The sequence below is a fragment of the Chlorocebus sabaeus genome, chromosome 4 (assembly GCF_047675955.1).
Source record: "Chlorocebus sabaeus isolate Y175 chromosome 4, mChlSab1.0.hap1, whole genome shotgun sequence".
Lineage (NCBI taxonomy): Eukaryota > Metazoa > Chordata > Mammalia > Primates > Cercopithecidae > Chlorocebus > Chlorocebus sabaeus.
In genome coordinates, this window is record NC_132907.1 from 82,563,286 (window position 1) to 82,585,646 (window position 22,361).

General features: G+C 38.2%; 1 protein-coding gene across 3 annotated transcripts in view; it reads left to right on the forward strand.

Moving 5' to 3' along the window:
- Positions 1 to 272: 272 nt before the first annotated feature.
- Positions 273 to 22,361, forward strand: part of CTNND2 (catenin delta 2) — a 928,193-nt gene continuing 906,104 nt past the window's right edge. The window contains exon 1 of one of the 3 annotated variants that reach the window (XM_007961220.3): positions 273 to 904. In XM_007961220.3, the coding sequence (XP_007959411.2) occupies positions 868 to 904 (37 nt within the window). In that variant the 5' untranslated portion in view covers positions 273 to 867. Of the gene's footprint in view, positions 905 to 1,387; positions 1,557 to 22,361 lie in introns of those variants that run through there. The other 2 variants (XM_007961217.3, XM_007961219.3) reach the window with 2 other exon arrangements.

The window sequence follows — 22,361 nt, forward strand, 5'->3', positions numbered from 1 at the left end:
GCAGAGTCAACTGTCAGCGCCTTGCACGTGAATGAGGGAAGCGGTGTTAACCTGGGGTTCCATCCCTTCCCGGGTCCCTTCCAGCTTTCGCCTAGCTCCGGAGCATCCAACCATCTCAGGTCCAGGGCGTGCGTTCCCAAGGATGCTCGGCCCTCTCCCAACACGCGGCCTCCTCCCCTCTCTCCCGCGGCTGCCGCTGCTGCCGCGAAAACCAGGAGAACTGGAATGCGCGCGGCGAAGCGCCGCTCTCGCGGCGGCACTGGGCATGCTCCGCACCCGGGGCCGGTTTCGGCGGCGGGGCGGACGCTTCCTCACTAGCCGGGCGCCCGGGCCGGCCGCCGAGGCTTAGGTGGAGGCTGAGGCTGCCGCGCGCCGCGGGAGGAGCCTCGCCCTCGGCGGCGGCGGCGGCGGCGGCGGCACAGGTGGCGCGGGCCGCGCGCGGGGCGCAGCTCGGGAGCGCTCGGCGCCTGGCGCCGCGGCGGCCCCAGGCTCGCGCCCGCAGCTACAGCCGGCCGAGCGGAGCGGCGGGCGCGGCGGCTACTCTCTCAGCCCGGCCGGCTGGCGGCGGCGCCCGGAGTCCCGAGGAGCCCGCAGGAGCCCGCGGAGCCCGCGGAGCCGGGCAGGGGGCGCTGCGCTCGCCGCGCTCGGAGGGGCCGCCGGGCCGGGCGCCGCGCACTCGCGTCGGGAGCCGCCTCTCGCCCGCGGCGCTCGCCCCGCCACCCGCCAGCATCCCTTGTCCCGCGGCCGCGCTCAGACAACAAAAGCGGAAGATGCTGCAGTTGGGCAAGGTCAGGACCTTGCCCTGAAGCCGGGCGGCGCCGCGTACGCCTCTCCCCGGACTGAGGAGCTGTCGCCGGCGGTGGGTGCATGTTTGCGAGGAAGCCGCCGGGCGCCACGCCGTTGGGTGAGTTGCGGGGCTGGGCGGCCGGGGCCGGGCAGAGCCTCTTCCCGGCGCCGTCCTCCTCCTCCTGCCGCCGGTGGAGGTGGTCCCGGGCTCCCGGCTGGCGGGCGGGCGGCGGCGGCGGCTGCTGCTGCGGGGGTCCTGCCTGCCTCGGGAAGGACCGCGATCGCGCCAGGTCCCCCTCGGAAGCCGCTGTGCCTGGAAGGGGGTCCGGGGTTAGTGCCTTTCTTGGAGCTGTTACCAAGTGGCTGCCCTGCGTGCTCCCCCTCCCTGCCACCCATCTCCCCGGGAGGAAGCGTATTTAGGGCAACACCGACAATGCTGCTCCCCGCCACCCAGAGAACATACCCGGTGCATTCATGACGTCCCTAATATACGGGAAGAGACGGGGTGGGGGTGGGGAGGACTTCCCTCCAGTCTTTTGCCCTTATGTTCAATGTCATTACGATGTTTGGCTAGAACAAAATGGAAAGACTTAGTCATATGCGTCCATGGCCATGTCTTCAGGCTCCCGCGGCTTGCCAGACCCAGAGCCCCCTTGGTCTATATTTAGCGGCTTCCGAGCAAGCCTTTGCAGCCGGCTTCACAGGTTTCGGGGGCTTCTGCGTGCTGACAATAGACAGCCAGGCTCTGGAAAGCGCCGCCTGAAAGCCAGGTTTGGAAGGCTGTGCGTGTGTATGGGAGATAAGCGATGCGAAATTGGGGTGATCCGTAATTAATGGCTGAAAGCGAAGCTGCTTTTTTCTTTTTTCCCGACCCTCATCTTATTCTGGTGTGTAATGTGTTTTCTTCGATTGCCACTCGGCAGGTTTGAGCCTTTACGTTCAGAATTAAGTCACTAGAAAGGTGATGCAGCCTTCCTGGTGTGTGTGGTAGGAAAACAGACTTGGGAATTTTTGGGGTGTGTGTGTGTGTGTGTGTGTGTGTGTGTGTGTATGTATGTGTCACAGAGAACAGTTACTTCCAAAATGCCCAAAGTTGTATTTTGCTGTCACCGTGGGGGTATGAAGGGTGTGGGAGATGAGAGAGAGCGGGGCAGGTTGTGGTTCCAAGGTGTTTTTTTCTTTTCTTGTGTGCCTCATTTGAGCTTCTCTGGTTCGCCTTAGCTCTGGAAGGTGTTATTAAGATGTATTTTTACTGTGCTCAAGCAAATACGTTTATTTAGAAAACAGAGAATGTTATAAGCATAGTATTAGGCCTGACAGGTGTAAATTTTCACTTTTAAGAATTATGTGACCAATATTTAAGAGGCTTGGGATTTTCTGCAGTGACTTCCATGAAAATAGGGAGGTGCTGAAACTCCCTGGGAGTTATCTCATTGTGCATACTTCATCAGGGGCTGAAGCTACCGAGGGGAGTCCAGCTCTTCTCTGCTGCTGGTCGTTCACCTACATAATGACAGGGCTTCGGGGCTGCACCACTTCTAAAATCCCATGGAGAAGTGTTTGCTGTGACTCGTATCAAGTTATGGCGGTGAACCTGTGCATTATTTTGGGGATTTGTGCTACGAGAAGTGTGACATATAGGGGCGAGTATCCTCAAATATGAACTAGATGCTTTAAACTACCCTCAGCTGTCTTTTATTAACATATCGTTGCCATACGCAGAATCTGTTCCTAGTGTTGTTGGGGGAAAATGTTAAGTGGTATCGTTACTGATCTGTGGGTTACAAGGGCTCAGGGCTTGAAGGAAGACGATTACATTCCAAGTTAAGTGTTGAAATTTGGGAGGCCTTTGATTATACTCATCACAAGTCAGTGTTGCAGAAGGACTGGCAAGGTCTGTACGGCTCAAGTTAATTGAATACTGTGATTAGTTTTTAGCAATATCGCCTTAGTTTCACCTTATTCACATTCGGGGAACTTTCCGAGAGCACTTTGAACACACCGTGCCCATTGCATTGTTTTAATATAAATTTTTTTTCAAAAAAGAAGCAATAGATGAAGTAGCATACATTTCTCATTTCCTTTTCTTTTTTCCTTTCGAGCCTAGTGTTTCAGTCTTAAACATGATTCTTAAAGGACTAGTTAGTATTGCTCTTTGCCTGTGTGTGCACCCAGAGCGGCCAATGGGCATGAGAAAAACTGCATGTACTGTATATGTGGGTTTTATGTTATATTGTGGATTGCAAATGATATTACCTGATTGAATGGCAATTGTAGTAAGTACATGAGGTTGTTGCTCTAATAAAATTGTCATAGTCTTAGGAGTTATTTAATTTGGTGTACGTTTGTATAGTTGTATAACCCAATCATTATAGGTGTCACTAATGTTTTCATTGTTTGTGATAAAAGTCATGCACTGTCACATTACAGTATTTCTATCCACTTTACATCTTTCACAATAGAATACAAGCCAATTCTTTCTCCTGGTGAAATTGTTCATCAGAGACAAAAATGAAATTCAAATATTAGTTTGAAAATGCAATTTATAGTTTTGTTAAATAATATCTAAGGATAATATTGCTTTCATAATGGCTTGTAAAATTAAAAATGAAGTTATGATATTCTCAAATATAATATTACTTTGGTATTTAGTTGAATATGCAGTACGTTTGCAGAAAATGTTACAGAACTTGCTCTTTTCCGTTTTGTCTTATCAAACTTCTTTTTTGTGTGGTATACATTTATGTGGACTTGTTGAAGGAGTTTTCAGAGTAATTTCATCAGGTTGTCTTTAAGAAAACATTAAAGTTACATTTGAAATAATGTATTGTAATTTGTTGATAAGGTCAGTACACTATGTATGGACTAGTGTATACAGTTGTAACGAGTCAATTGAATTAAAATAGAAACCGTGACATTTTGAACTTCCAATTTTTTTTCTTTATGATTAGCCACAGAAAATGGGAACACCCATTTTTGTTTTTTCTCTGTGTGAACATTATTTTCACTTCCTTAGAGGGAAATCCTTGATGCTAGTCTTACTCTTCCTAACAGAGTTTTTGTTTTTAAAATACTTAACATAGTTGGGAGTACGTCAGCTTGGATGCCATAATTCAGGCAATGAACAAAAACGAAGCATGGACTGCCAATCATTTTCAAGTCCAGTACTTCAGCCGAAGGTGTGGTTCTTTCCTTGGTGATTTGCAAGTCAGAAATACACCGCCAAGCCAAATTCATTATTGGCTTCCATGATGGTTTTCCTCATTCATCTTCTGAAGGTGTTCTCCTGTCCACAGTACTTTGATAGCTTTCTGGTGTGTGAAAAGTTAATTTGAGTGGGAACAGTTCATGATACTTGTTGCTAGCTTGAAGTTATCTGATTATATGCCAAAGCAACAGCTTTTTATATTAATATAAAATATTAAACTTGTCATCAGTAAATAGTTTCTATCACATTGTCTGCCAATCCAGCCTACTGATTAACAAACTGCCTGGTTGGGTTTAATGAACTCAGTTATAGTCACAAACAGTACCTCCACACAGGGAACTCACAGAAATATTTTATCATACTGTGCTTTTTAGTCCATTAAATGTTAAGACTCATAACAAAAATCTGCAGTTATGACACCTCCAGTTGTTTATCTTTTGATCACATAGCAGTTAAGTGCAATTCCAAGCTCTGAATCATGGTTAATTGATTTGTAGGAAGTGTCTTAGCTATGTTAGGATATCGAAGTTGTACTCTGTATCTATTTGTTTTTGACAAATTGGAAATAATCATTAAGTAAGTGAAACAATGCTTCCTAGAAACTTCCATCTTAGATAAATTTTCACCTGTCTCTCTTGGCACATTACTTGCAAAATGAATTACATACATTGAAACTTATTTTATTAGGTTCCTATATATTATATATTACAATATTTTGTAATAAAGTTACATACACACACACACACACGTTGTATGTCAGAGTCCAACTATTTCTCTAGAAATATATTTGTGATCTAAAATGACAATTATTGGAAAAATAAGTTTGCATAGTGTAATACTGTTTTGCATTTTCCTCTGGTGGGTACAGAGATGTGGAGAGAACACTGGCTTTTGGTGGATTCCAGCCCTATCTCTTCTTAGCTGTGTATCCCTCACCATTTATGTGATCCTCGGTTGTTAACTCAGTTTCTTCAGCTGTAAAATGGGTACAATAAGACAGAATATCTTAAAAGATTTTTTTGAGGATAAAGTGAGTAAGAGCATGGATAAGTGGCTTGTAAATTGTAACATTTATGTAAACACAAGAAATCAATATATACATTTTAAGACAGGTACTAATATTTTTTATATATATAATTAAATAGGTTATCTAGGTTACCATCCTCTCTAACAAAGGGTATTAAATGGCTATAATTTCCCTACCCCTACCCCTATTGTAATATTGCTTCATTATGCAGATTTGCATATACAATATGCTAAACTTTCTGTTCTGAAACATACCAGCCCTTTATATATTAAAGTATATAACAGTTAAGCTAAAGGAGGAGTAACTTATGTCTCCCAACACCATTATTAAAAAAGATTCTAATCTAGTAGAAATTGTAAAACTTTGATATTCTCTATTAGTGTTATATTAGTCACCTGATTAAGATCAAATTTTCTACAAAGATTAATGTTGTATAAAGACTGTCATAGACAGTTTAATAAGCATCACTCTCTGTGAGGTCAGATATTACACATCTGCTCTGTTGAGAACCACAGAGCATGAATCTCATCATAATGTCATATTATGACAGAGAGAAAAGAAACAAACAGTGAATGTATTACATAAAGGGAAGACCCCCTCCCCAATTAAACTCAAGTGCTTGAAGAGAAATTAAAAGTGTGTGAATTGGTACCTCTTTGACAATAGATGGTCATTTTCGCTTTCGTTTCACTCTTAAGAGCTGCAGTGAAGACAAAAAAGTGCCCAGCTCTTCCAGGTTTGAAGATGCCCAGGTCCTTGGGATGATCAAACCCAGAGGGGCTTGATTTAGAACTGTGATCTTCAGCAACATAATTTTTAGGATAATCACAATTCAGTGTATCTTGGAATTTGTTTCAGAATGTATAACGGGGGACAAATTTATCTTCACTCAGAAAAACATTTTGACAATAAATGTAGTTATTTGTATTCAATGTTATGTGTTGGGAACTGCCAATTATAAATTACCAGAGCAAAATACATGTTACGATAAAAGACCTTACTGGTTGGTTGGTTTGTTTTTGGATAAAAGTAAGCAGGTGAGCCAATTATATTGGGTTAAATAAATATATGTAACATTTCTACAAGTTTTGAATGATACAGAAATGTTACTGAATAGGATGTTTATAACACTAGATGATGGGGGAACAATTAATTCGATCATTGATATTGATACACTTCTCTTAGGTAAAGACAAGAGTTTTCTCATTGGTAACATTTTTGGTTTGACACATGTGATTATCGCAACTGTCATTAGAAATTTTGTCCAGTAGATATGTATAAAGAAAACTGCATTTTGTGCATGTTTTATGCAGTTCGTTCTTTTGGTTTAGGAACCTCCTTATAATGTAAAAATACTTTATTGTATTATCTCTTTGTATTTAAATATGCAATAACATAAAGCACAGAAAGGTATATATTTACTTTAAGAGTTATAAAATGTGCAGGAATGTGGGTTGTTGGTGTCCTTAAGGAATCAAATAAATATCTAGCTCTCCTCCTCCCCACTGCCCATCTGAGCAAGTTGGGATATTGGAAGGGAAAAAGATAAGTAAGTGACTGCCATGGGCAAAAACATCAGTTTTGATTAGACATAGCTTGATGTGGCAGTTGAATGATATCCCAAGTCGTCGGCCTTCTTTCCCTCCTCCCTCCCCACAGGGACAGAGCTTTTTCTGAGCTGGCAGAACCAAGCCTTGCTCTCTGCAGGGAAGATGATCTCCAGAGGAAGAGAGAAGAAGCAAGGCAAGCTGCTCCTTTATTCTTCAGAGGCAGAGAAAGTGAAAAGCTGGAGAGAGGCCAGCAGTGTTACATTAATTAAGTTCCCTTCGCCTGAAAGGAAATATCAGAATAGAGAAGAAGTGTTCCCCATTGGCATGGTTTATAAAGAATTCTAGTTGATAGAATTCTGGATATAGTAGCTTTCACAGTGCTTTGCTTGGTAGTTGAGCTCTTTAAATATTTCATGGTATTTTGACACCACATCAAGAATTATCAAGGTAGTGTCTAATGCCCTGGTTGATTTATAACAAGTATGGTCCATGAAATTCAGCAGATTTATGTATAGCCAACTTTAAAATAACTTACCCTTGACATTCTTCCCCTATTTCTCATGTTATTCTTTAACTGCCAATAATTGGATCACTTTGTAAGTGGTGAGTATTAGACACAAAAAAAGACAATGTCAAAATCTGACTTCCCAAACCATATATAAGTGATCCAGGCTAGCTATTATTCACAGCTTTTTCTACCTTAGTGTAAATGATTATATTTTGGTGGCTGTTTGATGTTTCGCAACTAATAGGAGGAATCATGGACACAGCAAAGAAAGAAGAGAAAGATTGCATTTCTAAATAGATACGATTTGACTCTAAGCATGACTACTCAACCTAAAAATGCTCACTTTTAAAAATAAATTTTATTCTCTATCACATATTTTATTTGGACTTTCAAATATTAGAGCAATATAGCCGTCATTACCTTCAGCAGCATGGAATAATGTAATTTCCAGAAAGAACAACCTTTTTGGTAGCTCCAAATGTAAAAGAGCCACAGTTCAATCTCTCATCTCGAACAAAATCTTCACTGGTGTGGAGCCTTGTTCTTGGGGTCATGGAGAAACTGAATAAGGAGGAAGAGGAATCCTCCAGAAAGACAGAGAGGTCTTATATAAAAAGTCTCAGAGATAATAAAAATTATCTCATTAACGCAGGACATGGAAGGTTGATGCAGAAAGGCTGGGGCTTGTAGCATCTGAATCGGATTATTCATGTTGCTTAACTTGGGTTGAAAAAGGGTAATGTTAAATTCATAGCAGGTGCATAGATATATTATGGCACCTCTAGTCAAAGAAATACACAATTATGAATTACATTTTCAGAGTAGCTAATTATATGAGAACTGTTCATAATACTAAAGCTAAGAAGATAATCAAGGCAAATAACTATATTGAATGTGATACCCAGCACATATACCCACTCACAAATGTGAGAACACAGTGTTTATGTCAGGGTTTCAAGAGTTGTATTCATTATATATTACTTTTCCACTAAATATATCATAGTTATATATATATATATATAGCATTATGCAGAAGAAAAGCATGCCTTTCCATTCTCGAAAAGAATAGTATATATTTATTTTGGGGTGAAGTTCATTAATTAGCTGAATGCATGACTTAAAGTTAACAAAAGTCATTCATCATGGAATGTAGATTACACAGATTTTGTTCAGCCATATTTATGTTTTCTCTCCTTTAAATTTGAGATTTGTTTTCAAAAGTAATGCATGCTCATTGAAAATTCAAAAATACAGAAATGATTAAAAGAAGTTAAAATTCATGCATGGTTGCAAGCCCCCAAAATGACTATATTTTTAGCAGAAATGTCAGGCGATACACATTTTTAAGTTTAGAAAAAATTTTTCATATTCTGTTTAGTTACCTATTAACATCTCATATAATTAGCATTTTTACTGTTTTTTTTCCCCCATAGCTTTATGTAACATTATTTACTTACATCAGTCTGTTTTGGAGATTGATGACATTTTCATTTTTGGTAGTTATATTTAATGCTATAATTAAGATCCTAATAACTAAATAGTCATCATCAGATTATTTACTCTAGATTACTTCCTAGAAATGGATGTTTTCAAGGTTGTTGATATATGTTGTTCATTTGTCTTCCAGAAAGATTATATAATTTGTATTTCTGTCAGCAACGCAGGAGTGTGCCAATTTTCCCGTGATTTCAACAACATTGGGTGTTGTAATGAGAAAAAAAAACTTCCAGTTACATAGGGGAAATATTGTGTTTTCCTCTAATTCATTAGCTTCTCTATTAATATTTCTGAGGTTAAATATTTTATAATTTTGTCCACATCTAATTTTTTGTGAATTATCTTTTTATATCTTATACACATTTCTCAATTTATCTATGTTCCATTTTAAAAATTGATTTATATTGTTTGTCTATAGTAATTATGTCACTCTTTGTCATGTCTTAACAGCTTATATATCATTTTATTTGTTCCTATTTTGGGAGCATAATTCTAAAGCTTGAAGTTAAACTTATTTACTTGTCCTACAGAAGTTCTTCTTTGAGGAAACATTTTACTGCTTGCTGATTTCATGTGTCTCAGTAGTAAATACAGCAGTGGAGCAAATGGTTGAGAAAATAGCTTCAAAGCTGTACCCCAACTGACTGAGTTCATATCCCAACTTTATCATTTTCTTAGTGAGTGGATATTTTACCACTAAGTGTCATTGTTAACACAGGGGAAACAATAATTCCTGTGTCTTCAGGTTGTTGTGAGGGTGAATTAAGAGACCATGGACTTAAAATACATAGCAGAGTATGTGGTGTATTCACTATTACAACACACACTAGCTCTTTGCGCTGTGAAATAACACAGATGCCAGATGCTTTTCTGTAATTCTGGCCTTTGCTTTTCCCAGACGAGGCATAGTTACGTACCTGCACAGACTCCAGGACCACCGTGTGAAAAGGCAAGATGTTTGTGGCAGTCTGGGGCTCATGGGTGCAAGTGCTTTGTGTGTGGTTCTGGTAGTTTACTGTGTATTCTTCAGGGATGCCTCACTTCTCAAGTTCAAGTTCCTTGGGAAGAGTCAGGACACTGTTTTTAGGCAAACACAGGATTTTCTACCTTCTCCCCCTGCTCCCAGGCACACACTCCTTCTCTCTGCTCACATAGGACCATGCTTCTCCCCAGCCCCACTCCATACTGGTAATCTGTCTTTTAAAATAATTGATCCACAAATCATCGGATAGTAGTAGGCACGTAACAAAGAATCAGTTAATCATTTGGGGCAAAAATGGTTCCTGAACCAAGGTTTCTTTGCTTGCTCTGAGTTGGTTTTGGGTACTAGACACTGCAGCACCCTGGAAGGACCGCTGCCTTAGGATGCAAAGTTCTGGGATCTAAATCGTGCTCGGCACTTGCCTTCTCTTGTGACTTTGAATCTTTGCCTATTTTGTCATGTGTTCATTGGGATAACAACTCACAGGGCTTTGGTGAATGTGCTGTGATAATTTAGGTGAAAATGCTTTGCGAAGCTTAATCATAACGAACATTTAAGTATAAAATATATTCTCTGGAACTTTTGATGCACTTCAAAAGTACAGTAATGGTGGGGGTAAGAGTTTGAGTCAAAAGATTTTCTTGCCTATAAAACTAAATCTCTGAATTTCATTACTAATATCATTATAAAATGCCCACTTCCATAATGGTTGTAAAGATATTGCTACATTTCATGCTACTGGGTATTCCCTAAAGGAAGAATTCTCCTTTATCCATCTGTAGAAGTAATTCTTGTTATTTCTTCATACTGCTTCAAATATTGTAAGTTATACAAAATTGGCCCAAAAAGTTTCTTGTGTTTTTTTCTTGTGGCACAGATATTTGCTGCTTAAAGATGGGAGTTGAATGAAGCCCTATTGTCCCTCAAGAGTGAAGTCTGTAGAAATGTCTCCAGAATATTATTTTCTGTGTTGGTGGACTGCCGAGTCTGGCACCTGTGAGGCTTTATCAGAACAGTTTTAGAAGTGTGAACCATAGTTGGCTTCCATTTTTTGAGCATATTTCCTTAAATACTTTGAACAAAATTGCACAGAATTCTTATCGCTCTAACTCTAGCCTGCCAATAGGAAGAAATCATGTGTAAGTTACAGAAATCTAATTTATTCTCGATTCCCAAAACTTTCGAAGGAAGTAAAGAAGTCAAGTTAAACATTCCTCCATGAGTATGTTACTTAGTGAGTTACAAAGTTTTAGGTACTTGAGAGGGGATGCCAATCTTCGTTTTGCTGACTGCCTATAGCAATTTCAGATATGACCTCCTTTCCTTATAAATCAAAAGTCTTCTTTCAGCAGTTTAGCACAGGTTGTGTGATAAATTGTACCGTGACACCTTAATTCCTGTTGCCGCAGTTGAGGGGACTCATGGAGTGTACTTAGCTTGTACTTGTGGACATAGGAAAGAAGTAGAGTGTCAGAGGATAGAACTAAGATGATGGCTGGAGGAAATTAATGTTCAGGCATCATCCTTCTTCCTCTGCAAATATAGTCGATGGATGTGGAAGGCTGAGGATGTTCTCATGAGATAGGAGCTGGGAGTTTGGTAACACCTGGCAAGTGCAGGAATTTCAAGAACTGGGAAGGTGCAAGGTAGCTTAAACGTTTTGGAAACAGAACTATTATAATGGGCAAGTCCACTGTTTATTGATTTATGCATTCATTCAACAAACTGGACAAATTTAATTTTAAAAGAAACAAGAAGTTATAAATAGTAGCCAGCAGCAAGCTCTGGATGTATATACCTCCAACGCCACATAATCTGTCCCTCTCGGAATGGTATTTTTCTAGTTGAAGGGTAGCTATTTCTATCCTTTTCAAACATAGATTTCCAACTGAGATGGCTGTGCAGCCTTAATTCCGTCACATCTCTGAAATCCTTCCTTTTCTCCATGTGCCGATTCTCTTAAAATGCATTAATTGCTACTAGGATTCAAGATCTTTCAGTAGTAAGCATAAATACTTTATGTTTACATTGTAATAATATGAGTTTATATGGCTTCCTCGTGGCCTGATAAATTGTGCATTTTACAATAGTGCAGTCAGACCTACAGAATGGCAGGCGGTGCAGAGCCGCAAGTGGGAGAGCTGGTGACAGGGCTGGATAAAGTGCTGTCTTAAGTTGAACAGAGTGTGGGAGGAAATATAAGCAAAGTTATTCCGTAGAATTTTATAGCATGTTAGTCTTTACAAGTGCTTTCTCATATTTTATCTCTTGAAAGGGAGGATAAGAATTTTGAAAGCAATGTAACAGATTTTTGGACCAGTAGTAGATTTCGTCGTGTTCACTGACTCTTGGAATATCCTTAGGTGATATTCATCTGATTTTAAATATACATGCTGTTCCTTACAGTTATTTATCATTTTAGCTAATTGAGATGTGGTGGGCTGGGATTTGGTGGCTATGTGAATTCTTTTTTAGAAAGAAGGTGCTATCTAACTCCAAAGATTGTTTTCTTTTTCTTTTTTTTTTTTTTTTTTTTGCAGTTTCTCTCAAGGTCTTTGATGCTTACACAATTGTGTTTGTTGTCCATTGCCTTTCCTTTTTCTTTTTATTCTTCAAAGCAAATTGCTTTGTGGATTATGAGGGAAGATATTTCTTCTTTTCTGTAGCTTATTAATTTCCAATATGTATACCCAGGACTTATGTTAAATTGTTACTTCTACAGAAGTGATTTCAGTTTTTCTGCTGAATAGTTTTCCTATTAGTAGAGCATTGTTACTTACATGTTTACTGTCAGCATAGATTTGAAGATAGAGATTTCTGGTTATTTGGAGAAATGTAGGACTGTTCATACATTGATTAGAAGGCACTGAGAAGACAAATAAGGTAGGCTAGTCATCTAATATCAGCACGTGGTGCTATCTATACTCTTTGCATGAAACCATTGGCATGTGGAAAAGTTCGCCATCATCAACAAGCTGTGTGTGCATACTAGGCTTAAAAATATAGATACACTGTAGATGTCAGGTTTTCTGATGTGCAGATGTGTGATGTTATAGAGAATATTATGATGTCAGAAGAATTTGTGAAGCTGTTCATGAATCACCAGGAGAAGATGGTAGAACGTTTTGACAACAGATCTACAGACTGGGCTGTAGCACTGAGTGGATAATTGAGTACCACATGGAAGGGCATAAATATTTCCTAAGGGCACAAATATTTCCAAATTTATTAACATACTATATCCCCTTTCATCTCAGAAGCTGAGGAAAACTTGTCCAATGTCAAGTGATAGTGCATCCTGTCTTTGGAGGGATTCCACCAAATTTTTCCAAGACTGTCACAGTTGGCTCAGGCTGCCCTAGTACCACAAATTGTGTGGCTTAAGCAACATTTATTTCTCACAGTTTGAGAGGCTGGAATGTCTATGATCAAGATGCTGGCAGCTTCGATTCCAGGTGAGGGCTCTCCTCCTGATGTGCAGATGGCCGCCTTCCTGCTCTTTCCTCACATGGCATTTTGTAGAACTCTCATCTATTTTCTTAGAAAGCTACTGATCCCTTCGTGAGGACCCCATCCCCATGACCTAATCTAACACTAATTACCTTCCAAAGGCCCCATTTCCAAATGCCATCACAGCGGGGGCTAGGGCTGCATCATATTACTTTGGTGGTGGGTGGGGAGAAGACGCAAACATTCAATCCATAACAGAGACCACAGGATGAAACCAGCAAGGTACCCAGTGTCAAGGAAGGCCAACCTCTGGTGGCAGATTTTGGAACTTTGGTATTGAATTATTCCCTAAATGAATGATAATTCCTGATGGATAATATGAAGCTCTTTGAGCTGTTTTATAAATAAGTGATTATTCAGCTCACTTTAAATGTTTAGCTTTGATTTATAAAATTTGGAATGTGATACACAGAACAATATGGTATATAGAGTACCTAGACCCACAAGTCTATATTTATTAACATATGGCATTCCAGAGTTCCTTTTTTTGTGTATTTTTCAAAATTGCATGGATGCTTCTCATCTTGGTTGAACCTCCCACTTCTTGCCACCTTCAGTCTTAAGAGGCTGATCCAGCTGTCTCATTGCTCACCAGGGTTTCTGCAGCAGGCTCCTGCCTGGCCACCCCACTGTGAGCTCATCATTCCTACAGCTGTCCTAGGGCTCCTTCTAATTCACTCACATCTTGCCTTTGTTTATAACCCTAGCAGTGACAACCGGCAAAAGGTCCAGCTTCTTTCTGTTTTATCTTATCTCCTCTCTGTTCCTGGGTTTATTAGGCTGCAGCCACTTTGGCCGCCTGTCTCTGCCCATCATCCTGCTAAAGCAAATGTTTCTGTCCTAATAGTTATCCTTTTCATAACATATTAGTGATAGAAATCATCTCATTTATTTGTTTTATTTATTTATTTGTTGGTTTATGGGCTTATTTCCTTGTTTCCTTCCATTAGACTGCAACCTCCTTGAAGGTTGGTCATTAAAATGACTTTAAAATTGATCAGTTACTGATATAGTATACATGGAACTCACAAGCATTAATGTATACCTGGCTTCTAAGTAGCTGCCTTATGAAGGATAAAATTTTAATATATGGTCATCAAGTCATATAATAGATGTTGAAATCAGAAGACAAGACAGAAGACAGATAGTCTATCTGAAGGGATGTGAGTGATCAATATGAAGATGAGTTTGTAAGAGCTGCCTGCCTTTCCATGTGCAGATGTAATATAGTGCTTTTTGCCTCTCAGGTCAGCTGCCATGGATTTCCTGGCATCCTCAGATAGAGCAGGTTGTCTTTCAAAGGCAGGTTATCTCATGATAAATACAGCTATGACAGGTTTTTGTGGCAGGAGGATATGTTAAATATATGAGAATATACTTTTGGTTCATGATTTTAATATGAACCAATATAGAAACAAAAAATAGAATGGTACCAAGTTTGTGTTTTCGGGGACCAGTAATCAGCATCTCAAAAAACAAACAAACAAACAAACAAAAAGTAGTGGACTATGAACTGCAGGAAAAAGTTGATTCTGATGGGAAATTTCAGGCTACGTTTTCAAGACATTATAATGAGAAAGTGTAGATGAATAATGGCAAAATTGGAAGTACAAATATATAATTATAAAAATAGATTCATTTTCTCAGATTGAATTTATATTTTTCCTTATCTTTAAATTGAAGGTAATATCTATGACTTGGAATATTGTCAACTAAAAGAAAAGTATTTTAAAAGACTATAAAATATTCAGATGCTAATTTTGGCATAAGACCAAAGTGATAAAGCTTGAAAACATTGTGATGCCCTTTATAAAGAAGAAATTTTAATGTGTTTGGGATATGGAGTTTTAAAAATTGCAATGTAATAAAATGTTAGAAGTGAATTCTTGTGACTTCAAGAGTGATATTTTAGTAATTCCATGTTTACTTTTTTTCATCCCATATAAGAAATGTCTGTGTCTGAGAATTAATACAAAATGAAGTATTTGCTTTTATAAACTTTAATATTTCTTGTTTGGACTCCACTGTCACAAAATCCCCTGCTTATTTAAATTAGCTGTGCCTTTAGCGAATTATGTCTTTGAAATATAAACCTGCACGTAGAAATGCTTGAAGGTATCAAATGTGTCATTAGATTGGGGAGGTTCCTTTGGCCTAACAAGGGTATTTTAAGGTAGTTCCCCTTTGATGTTTACATTGTGGCTACCTACTCAAACACTAATTTAGATTGAGTTGTTTCTCTCTTGGAGCATTGAATTGGCTACATAGCTGTGCATCTTTAGTGTTTGAATCTGCTCTAAATTATGTCTTAAAATCACTAACTCAATTTTGTCCTGGAGAGACATTTGAAGGTTTGTAACTGAAAATGTGTCACCTGTGGTGTGTCTGGGTGCAGGTCATCTCAAGTCTCGGTGGAAGGTGGCATTCTGGTCCCTTCTCCCTATCTTCAGCTGCATGATTGACATTCTGCCTGCTGTCTGGTAATTCCAGCTTTTGGCTTTGAGTCTTACAGAAAGAAGGAGAACAGCCTTCATCTGATTATTTACCAAGGGTGGTACATGCCTTGTGAAGTTTTCTATTTAAGGGTCATTCTAGGGGCTGGGAGTGTTGGCTCAGGTCTATAATCCCAGCACTTTGGGAGGATGAGGCGGGCTGATCATGAGATCAGGAGTTCAAGACCAGCCTGGCCAATGTAGTGAAACCCTGTCTCTACTAAAGATAGAAAAATTAGCTGGGTGTGGTGGGCACCTGGCTGTAATCCCAGTTACTTGGGAGGCTGAGGCAGGAGAATTGCTTGAACCGTGACTGAGGGGTGGTGGTTGCAGTGAGCTGAGATTGCACCACCTCACTCCAGCCTGGGTGACAGAGCGAGACTCCATCTAAAAAAAAAAAAAAAAAAAAAAAAAGTCATTCTGGGAATTTGAAGAATACACAACCAGGCCTACATTGCTGTGTTGCAAGTAGTAGGTAGCATCATGTGAAGTTTCTGACAGGTAACTATGTTTGACCTATAAAAATGTTCTAATTATTTTCATTCTCCTCAATGGAGAAGCTAATTAACAATTGAAAAATAACATGTATTCCTTTCTTCCCCCTGAAATTCTTCATTTGGTGGCTTGACAAATAAGAGATTTGAATTCTCTTGTGTTTTCAAGTACTAAGGGAGATGTGCCAACTCTTAGGTCATGGGGGAAACCATTGATTGGATTAAGGTTGGCAAGGCTGGAAAGAATTAGCTTAAGTCCCTGAGCAATTTAAAGAACTGTGGGCTAGTATGTTTGGCCCCGGGCAATGGGGTGCATGCAGTCACTCTCTGCCACAGGCAAATATTCTTATCTTCGTCAACCTTCTACCTTTTCTGGGTCTTTTAGCCTAGCCGAAAGGTTGTAACTTTGGCCTCTAAGCTATAGTAGGTTTAATTAAAGGACAGATGCAATGTTCTAATATTTACAATATTCTATTTTCTAAGTTTCAGCAACATTTTGTTTTTGTACTTTGAAATGTCATATGATTATTCTAAGTGAGGTTAGAATTAATTTAAGAATGCCATTCATTTATAAAATTGAAGCCCTCAAGTCTTGTCCAAATGTTTACTTCAAATTGAATATGCTGGTAATACCAGGTTGAAAGCATTAAAATATAATTTAGCATCCAAGGGGATGAGTAAGCAATTCATGAAAACTGTCAATTTAAAAAAATCTCTTTTATACATACCTTGATATAATGTGTTGAAAATAGTACTTTACTTTTGTGACTTCCTTCACAAAGCCCATAACCTCAGTCTAATCATGTGGAAAACATTCTACAGAATGCTTGACCTGTATGCCTCAAAACTGTCAAAGGCATCAAATACAAGGAAAGAAACTGAGAACCAAGAGGAGCCCAAGGAGACACAATGACTAAATGTGGTGTGGTGTTTTGGATGGGGCCCTGGGACAGTAAAAGAACATTAGGGAAAATTACATAAATCTGAATTAAGTAAGAACTTTAGTTAATAATAATGTATCAATACTGGTTCATTAATTTTAACAAATGTGCCATACTAATCTAAGATGCTTATAATAGAAGAAATGAGGTCCTAAAAGGTAAAATTTATTTCTTTTTTACAACCTAATTTTTAACACTAGAATTTTTTTTTTATATACTTGCTCAAACTTTTTAAATACCTCTGTAAGGGGAAAGATGTTTTTGTTTGATTTTAGTGGGGTTAGACTATGTCCCAATATTTTAGAATTATTATTCAAATTGATTTCTAATTAAATAGTAAGTCAGCCTAAAATATTTTTATCAGTTACGTCATGGATTTTTTGGCAAAGGTGAGGGGAAAGAGAGTAAGTACTCAAAATTATTTTGAAAAAGCAATAGAATGGAAAATATCTTATTTGATGGTGGCTTGGAATAAAAAGAAACAGATAACTTGATATTTGTAAAATTGCTCAGGTATTTTGTTTAGAGTATGGCTTTTTATAGAAGCAAAGAGCATTTTCATCATGTTTTGAAATTACTTTAACAAATGAGTGGGGAATGCTATCTTCTTTCCATTTACAAGGCCAAAAAATGTAATTACTCTTTAAGAATCATCTTACTGATAATCTGAAGATAAACTTTTAATGCCTCCTCACCAGCCCTTTTACCCAACTCATGTAATCCTTAGAAAGTATACATAGTTAGGGTTGCTAGATTTAGCAAATGTAAATACAAGATGCCTACTTTACTTTGAATTTCATATAAACCATACTTTTTTTTTTTGGTGCGATTATGTTCCAAATATTGCATGGCACACACTTGTACTAAACAATTATTTGTTGCTTTTCAGAAAACCAAATTGAACTTGATTTGTTCATGGTTCAATCTTGGTAGATTACGTGCATCTAGGAATTTTTCTATTTCTTTTAAAGTTTTCCAATTTTTTGGCATATAGTTATTCATAGTAGTCTTGAATGACCTTTTATATTTCTGTGGTATCAGTTGTAATGTCTCCTTTTTAATTTCTGGTTTTATTTGGTTATTAAATAACCAAATAAATTACTATTTGGTTCTTCTCTTTTTGTCTTGTTTGGTCTAGCAAAATATTTGTCATTTTATTTATCTTTTGAAAAGAACTCAACTTTTTGTTTCATTGATATTTTATATTTTTGTCTCAGTTTCATTTATTTCTGCTCCAACATTATTTTTTTCTTATACTAATTTTGTGTTGGTTTATTCCTGCTTTTCTGGTTCCTTGAGGTACATTTTTAGGTTATTTATTTGAAATATTTCTACATTTTTGATGTAGGCATCTATTGCTATAAACTTCCTCTTTGTACTGCTTTTTTTGTATTCCATAGGTTTTGGTATATTGTGTTGTGTTTCCATTTTTATTTACTTCAATAAATTTAAAAATTTTTTTCTTATTGTCTGTATTGACCCATTGGTTATTCAGAAGTGTGTTGCTTAATTTCCAAGTATTTGTAGTTTTCAAAGTTCCTCTTTTATTGATTTCTAGCTTTATTTCATTGTGGTCAGAAAATGTACTTGATATGATTTAAAAAATTTGTTGATACCTGTTCAGTGGCCTAACATATGGTCTGTTCTGAAGAATGTTCCACGTGCTGATGAGAAAAAATGTGTATTCTGAAGCTGTTGGATGAAATGTTCAGTAAATGTCAGTTAGGTCTATTTGGTTCAGAGGGTAGTTTAACTCCAGTGTTTCTTTGTTGAATTTCTGTCTGTCCATTGTTGAAACTAGACTGTTGAATTCTACTGCAGCCTATTTCTCCTTTTAGATCTATTAATATTTGCTTTATGTAAGTGGGCACTTTCCTGTTGGGTGCATATATATTTACAATTATTATATCCTCTTGCTGAATTGACCCAAAGATCATTATGTAAGGATCTTGTTAGTCTCTTTTTTTATAGTTTTTGACTTAAAGTGTATCTCTTTGAAATAAATGTAGCTGCTTCTGCTCTTTTGTGGTTTCCATTTGCATGGAAAACCTGAACAGACCAATAACAAGTAATGAGAGTACATCAGTAATAGAAAGTCTCCCAAAAGAGAAAAGTTAAGGGCTGGATGACTTCATGGATGAATTCAAATGTTTAAAACACTAATACCAATTAGTTTTAAACTAGTCCAAAAAAATTGAAGGGGAAGGAATTTTTCTAAGCTCATTCTATGAAGTCAGCATTACTTGGATATGAAAACCAGACAAGGAAACAACAACAAAAAATAACACTACAGGCCATTATCTCTGATTAACATAGATATAAAAATCCTCAACAGAATACTAGCATACTGAATTCAGAAGCACATCCAAAAGTGCTTTTGTACACCATGATCAAGTGAGATTTATCCCAAAATGCAAAGATGGGTTAACATATGCAAATCAATGATTATGATGCATCACATCAACAGAATGGACAAAACACTATATGATTATCTCAATAGATGAAGAAAAACATTTTGATAAAACTCAACATCCTTCATGATAAAAACTTTCAACAAATTAGTGGTAGAAGGAACGTTCCTCAAAACAATAAAGGCCATATGTGACAAATCCACAGCTAACATCATAGCAAATGGGCTAAAGTTGAAAGTCTTTATTTAATATCTGGAGTAAGATGAGGATACCCACTTTCTCTACCTTTTTTCAAGATAGTACTGACACTTCTACCCAGAGTGATTAGACTAGGGAAAAAAATAAAGTGCATCCAGATTGGAAAGGAGGAAGTCAGATTATCCACTGTTTGCAGATGACATGATCTTATATTTAGAAAAATTTAAAGACACCACCAAAAAGGTACCAAAACAGTTATATAGAGCAATGGAATAGAACAGAGGCCTCAGAAATAATGCCACAAATCTACAACCATCTGATCTTCGACAAACCTGGCAAAAACAAGCAAAGGGAAAATGATTCCCTGTTTAATAAATGGTGTTGGGAAAACTGGCTAGCCATATGTAGAAAACTGAAACTGGACCTCTTCCTTATACTTTATACAAAAATTAAGACGGGTTAAAGACTTCAATATAAATCCTAAAACCATAAAAACCCTATCAGAAAACCTAGGCAGTCCCATACAGGACATAGGCATGGACAAAGACTTCATGACTAAAACACCAAAAGCAGGGGCAACAAAAGCCAAAATTGACAAATGGGATCCAATTAAACTAAAGAGCTTCTGCACAGCGAAAGAAACTATCATCAGAGTGAGCAGGCAACCTACAGAATGGGAGAAAATTTTTGCAGTCTATCCATCTGACAAAGGGCTAATATCCGGAATCTACAAGGAACTTAAATGTACAAGAAAAAACAAACAGTCCAATCAAAAAGTGTGTAAAGGAAATGAACAGACACTTCTCAGAAGAAGACATTTATACGGCCAACAAACATATGAGAAAAGCTCGACATCACTGTTCATTAGAGAAATGCAAATCAAAACCACAATGGGATACCAGTTAACATGGCAATCATTAAAAAGTCTGGAAACAACAGATGCTGGAGAGGATGTGGAGAAATAGGAATGCTTTTACACCGTGGGTGGAAGTGTAAATTAGTTCAACCATTGTGGAAGACAGTGTGGCGATTCCTCAAGGATCTAGATTTGACCCAGCAATCCCATTACTGGGTATATACCCAAAGGATTGTAAATCATACTATATATAGTAAATTCTATTATAAAGACACATGCACACGTATGTTTATTGCAGCACTATTCACAATAGCAAAGACTTGGCACCAACTCAAATGCTCATCAATGATAGACTGGATAAAGAAAATGTGGCACATATACACCATGGAATACTATACAGCTATAAAAAAGGATGAGTTCGTGTCCGTTGCAGGGGCATGGATGAAGCTGGAAACCATCATTCCCAGCAAACTAACACAGGAACAGAAAACCAAACACCATATGTTCTAATTCATAAGTGGGAGTTGAATAATGCGAACACATGGACACAGGGAGAGGAACGTCACACACTGGGGCCTGTCGGGGGGTGGGGAACTAGGGGAGGGATAGCATTAGGAGAAATACCTAATGTAGATGACAGGTTGATAAGTGCAGTTGATGGTACGTTTATACCTATGTAACAAAACTGCACGTTCTGCACATGTATCCCAGAACTTGAAGTATAATAAAATAAATGATAAATGCAGTAAAGTTTCAAGATACAAAATCACCATAGAAAAATCATAGCATTTTTATCTGCCCAACAGTGAGCAATCAGGAAAAGAAATGAAGAAAGTAATCCCGTTTGCAATAGTTACCAAACCCCCCATCTTAGGAATACATTTGACAAAGGAGATGAAATAGTTCAACAGTTAAAACTATAAAACATTGATGAAAGAAACTGAAGAGGATACAAAAATAGAAAAATATCTCATGTTTGTGGATTGGAATAATTCTTTTTTTTTTTTTTTTTTTTGAGACGGAGTCTCGCTCTGTCGCCCAGGCTGGAGTACAGTGGCCGGATCTCAGCTCCCTGCAAGCTCCGCCTCCCGGGTTCACGCCATTCTCCTGCCTCAGCCTCCCGAGTAGCTGGGACTACAGGCGCCCGCCACCTTATGTTAAAATTAATATGTCCATTCTACTCAAGAAATCTACAGATTCAATGCAGTCATGCTGAAAATGCCAATAACATTCTTCACAGAAATAGAAACAACAATTAAAACATTTTTATGGAACCAATAAAGACTCTAAGTAGCCAAAGCAATCCTGAGCAAGAACAGAGCTGGAGGCATCACACTACCTGACTCTAAAATATATTGTAAACCTATAGTAACCAGTGCTGTAGTAAGCTGTAGTACTGTTATAAAATCAGACACATACCAATGAAACAACAGCAAAATAAATCCATGTATTTCTGGTTAACTGATTTTTGACAAAGGCTCCAAGAACACACAGTGGGGGAAAATACAATCTTTTTAATAAATGCTGCTGGGAAAATTAGATATATATATTTATTTGTGTATGTTGAGAGATATTCTTCGGAATAAACTAGACCCTTCTTCTTTATCCTACAGAAGAATAAAACTAGAACTCTGTCTCTCAACATGTACAAAAATCAACTCAAACATTGATTAAAGACTTAACTGTAATACCTGAAACTATGAAGCTACTAAAAGAAAACATTGGTGAAATGCTGTATGGTTTTGGTCTGGGCAAAGATTTTTTGGATAGGATTTCAAAAGCACAGGAAACAAAAGCAAAAATACATAAATGGGATCATATTAATATTAAACTAAGAAACTTCTGTATAGTAAAGGAAACAATAGAATGAAGAGACAGCATACAGAATGGAAGAAAATATT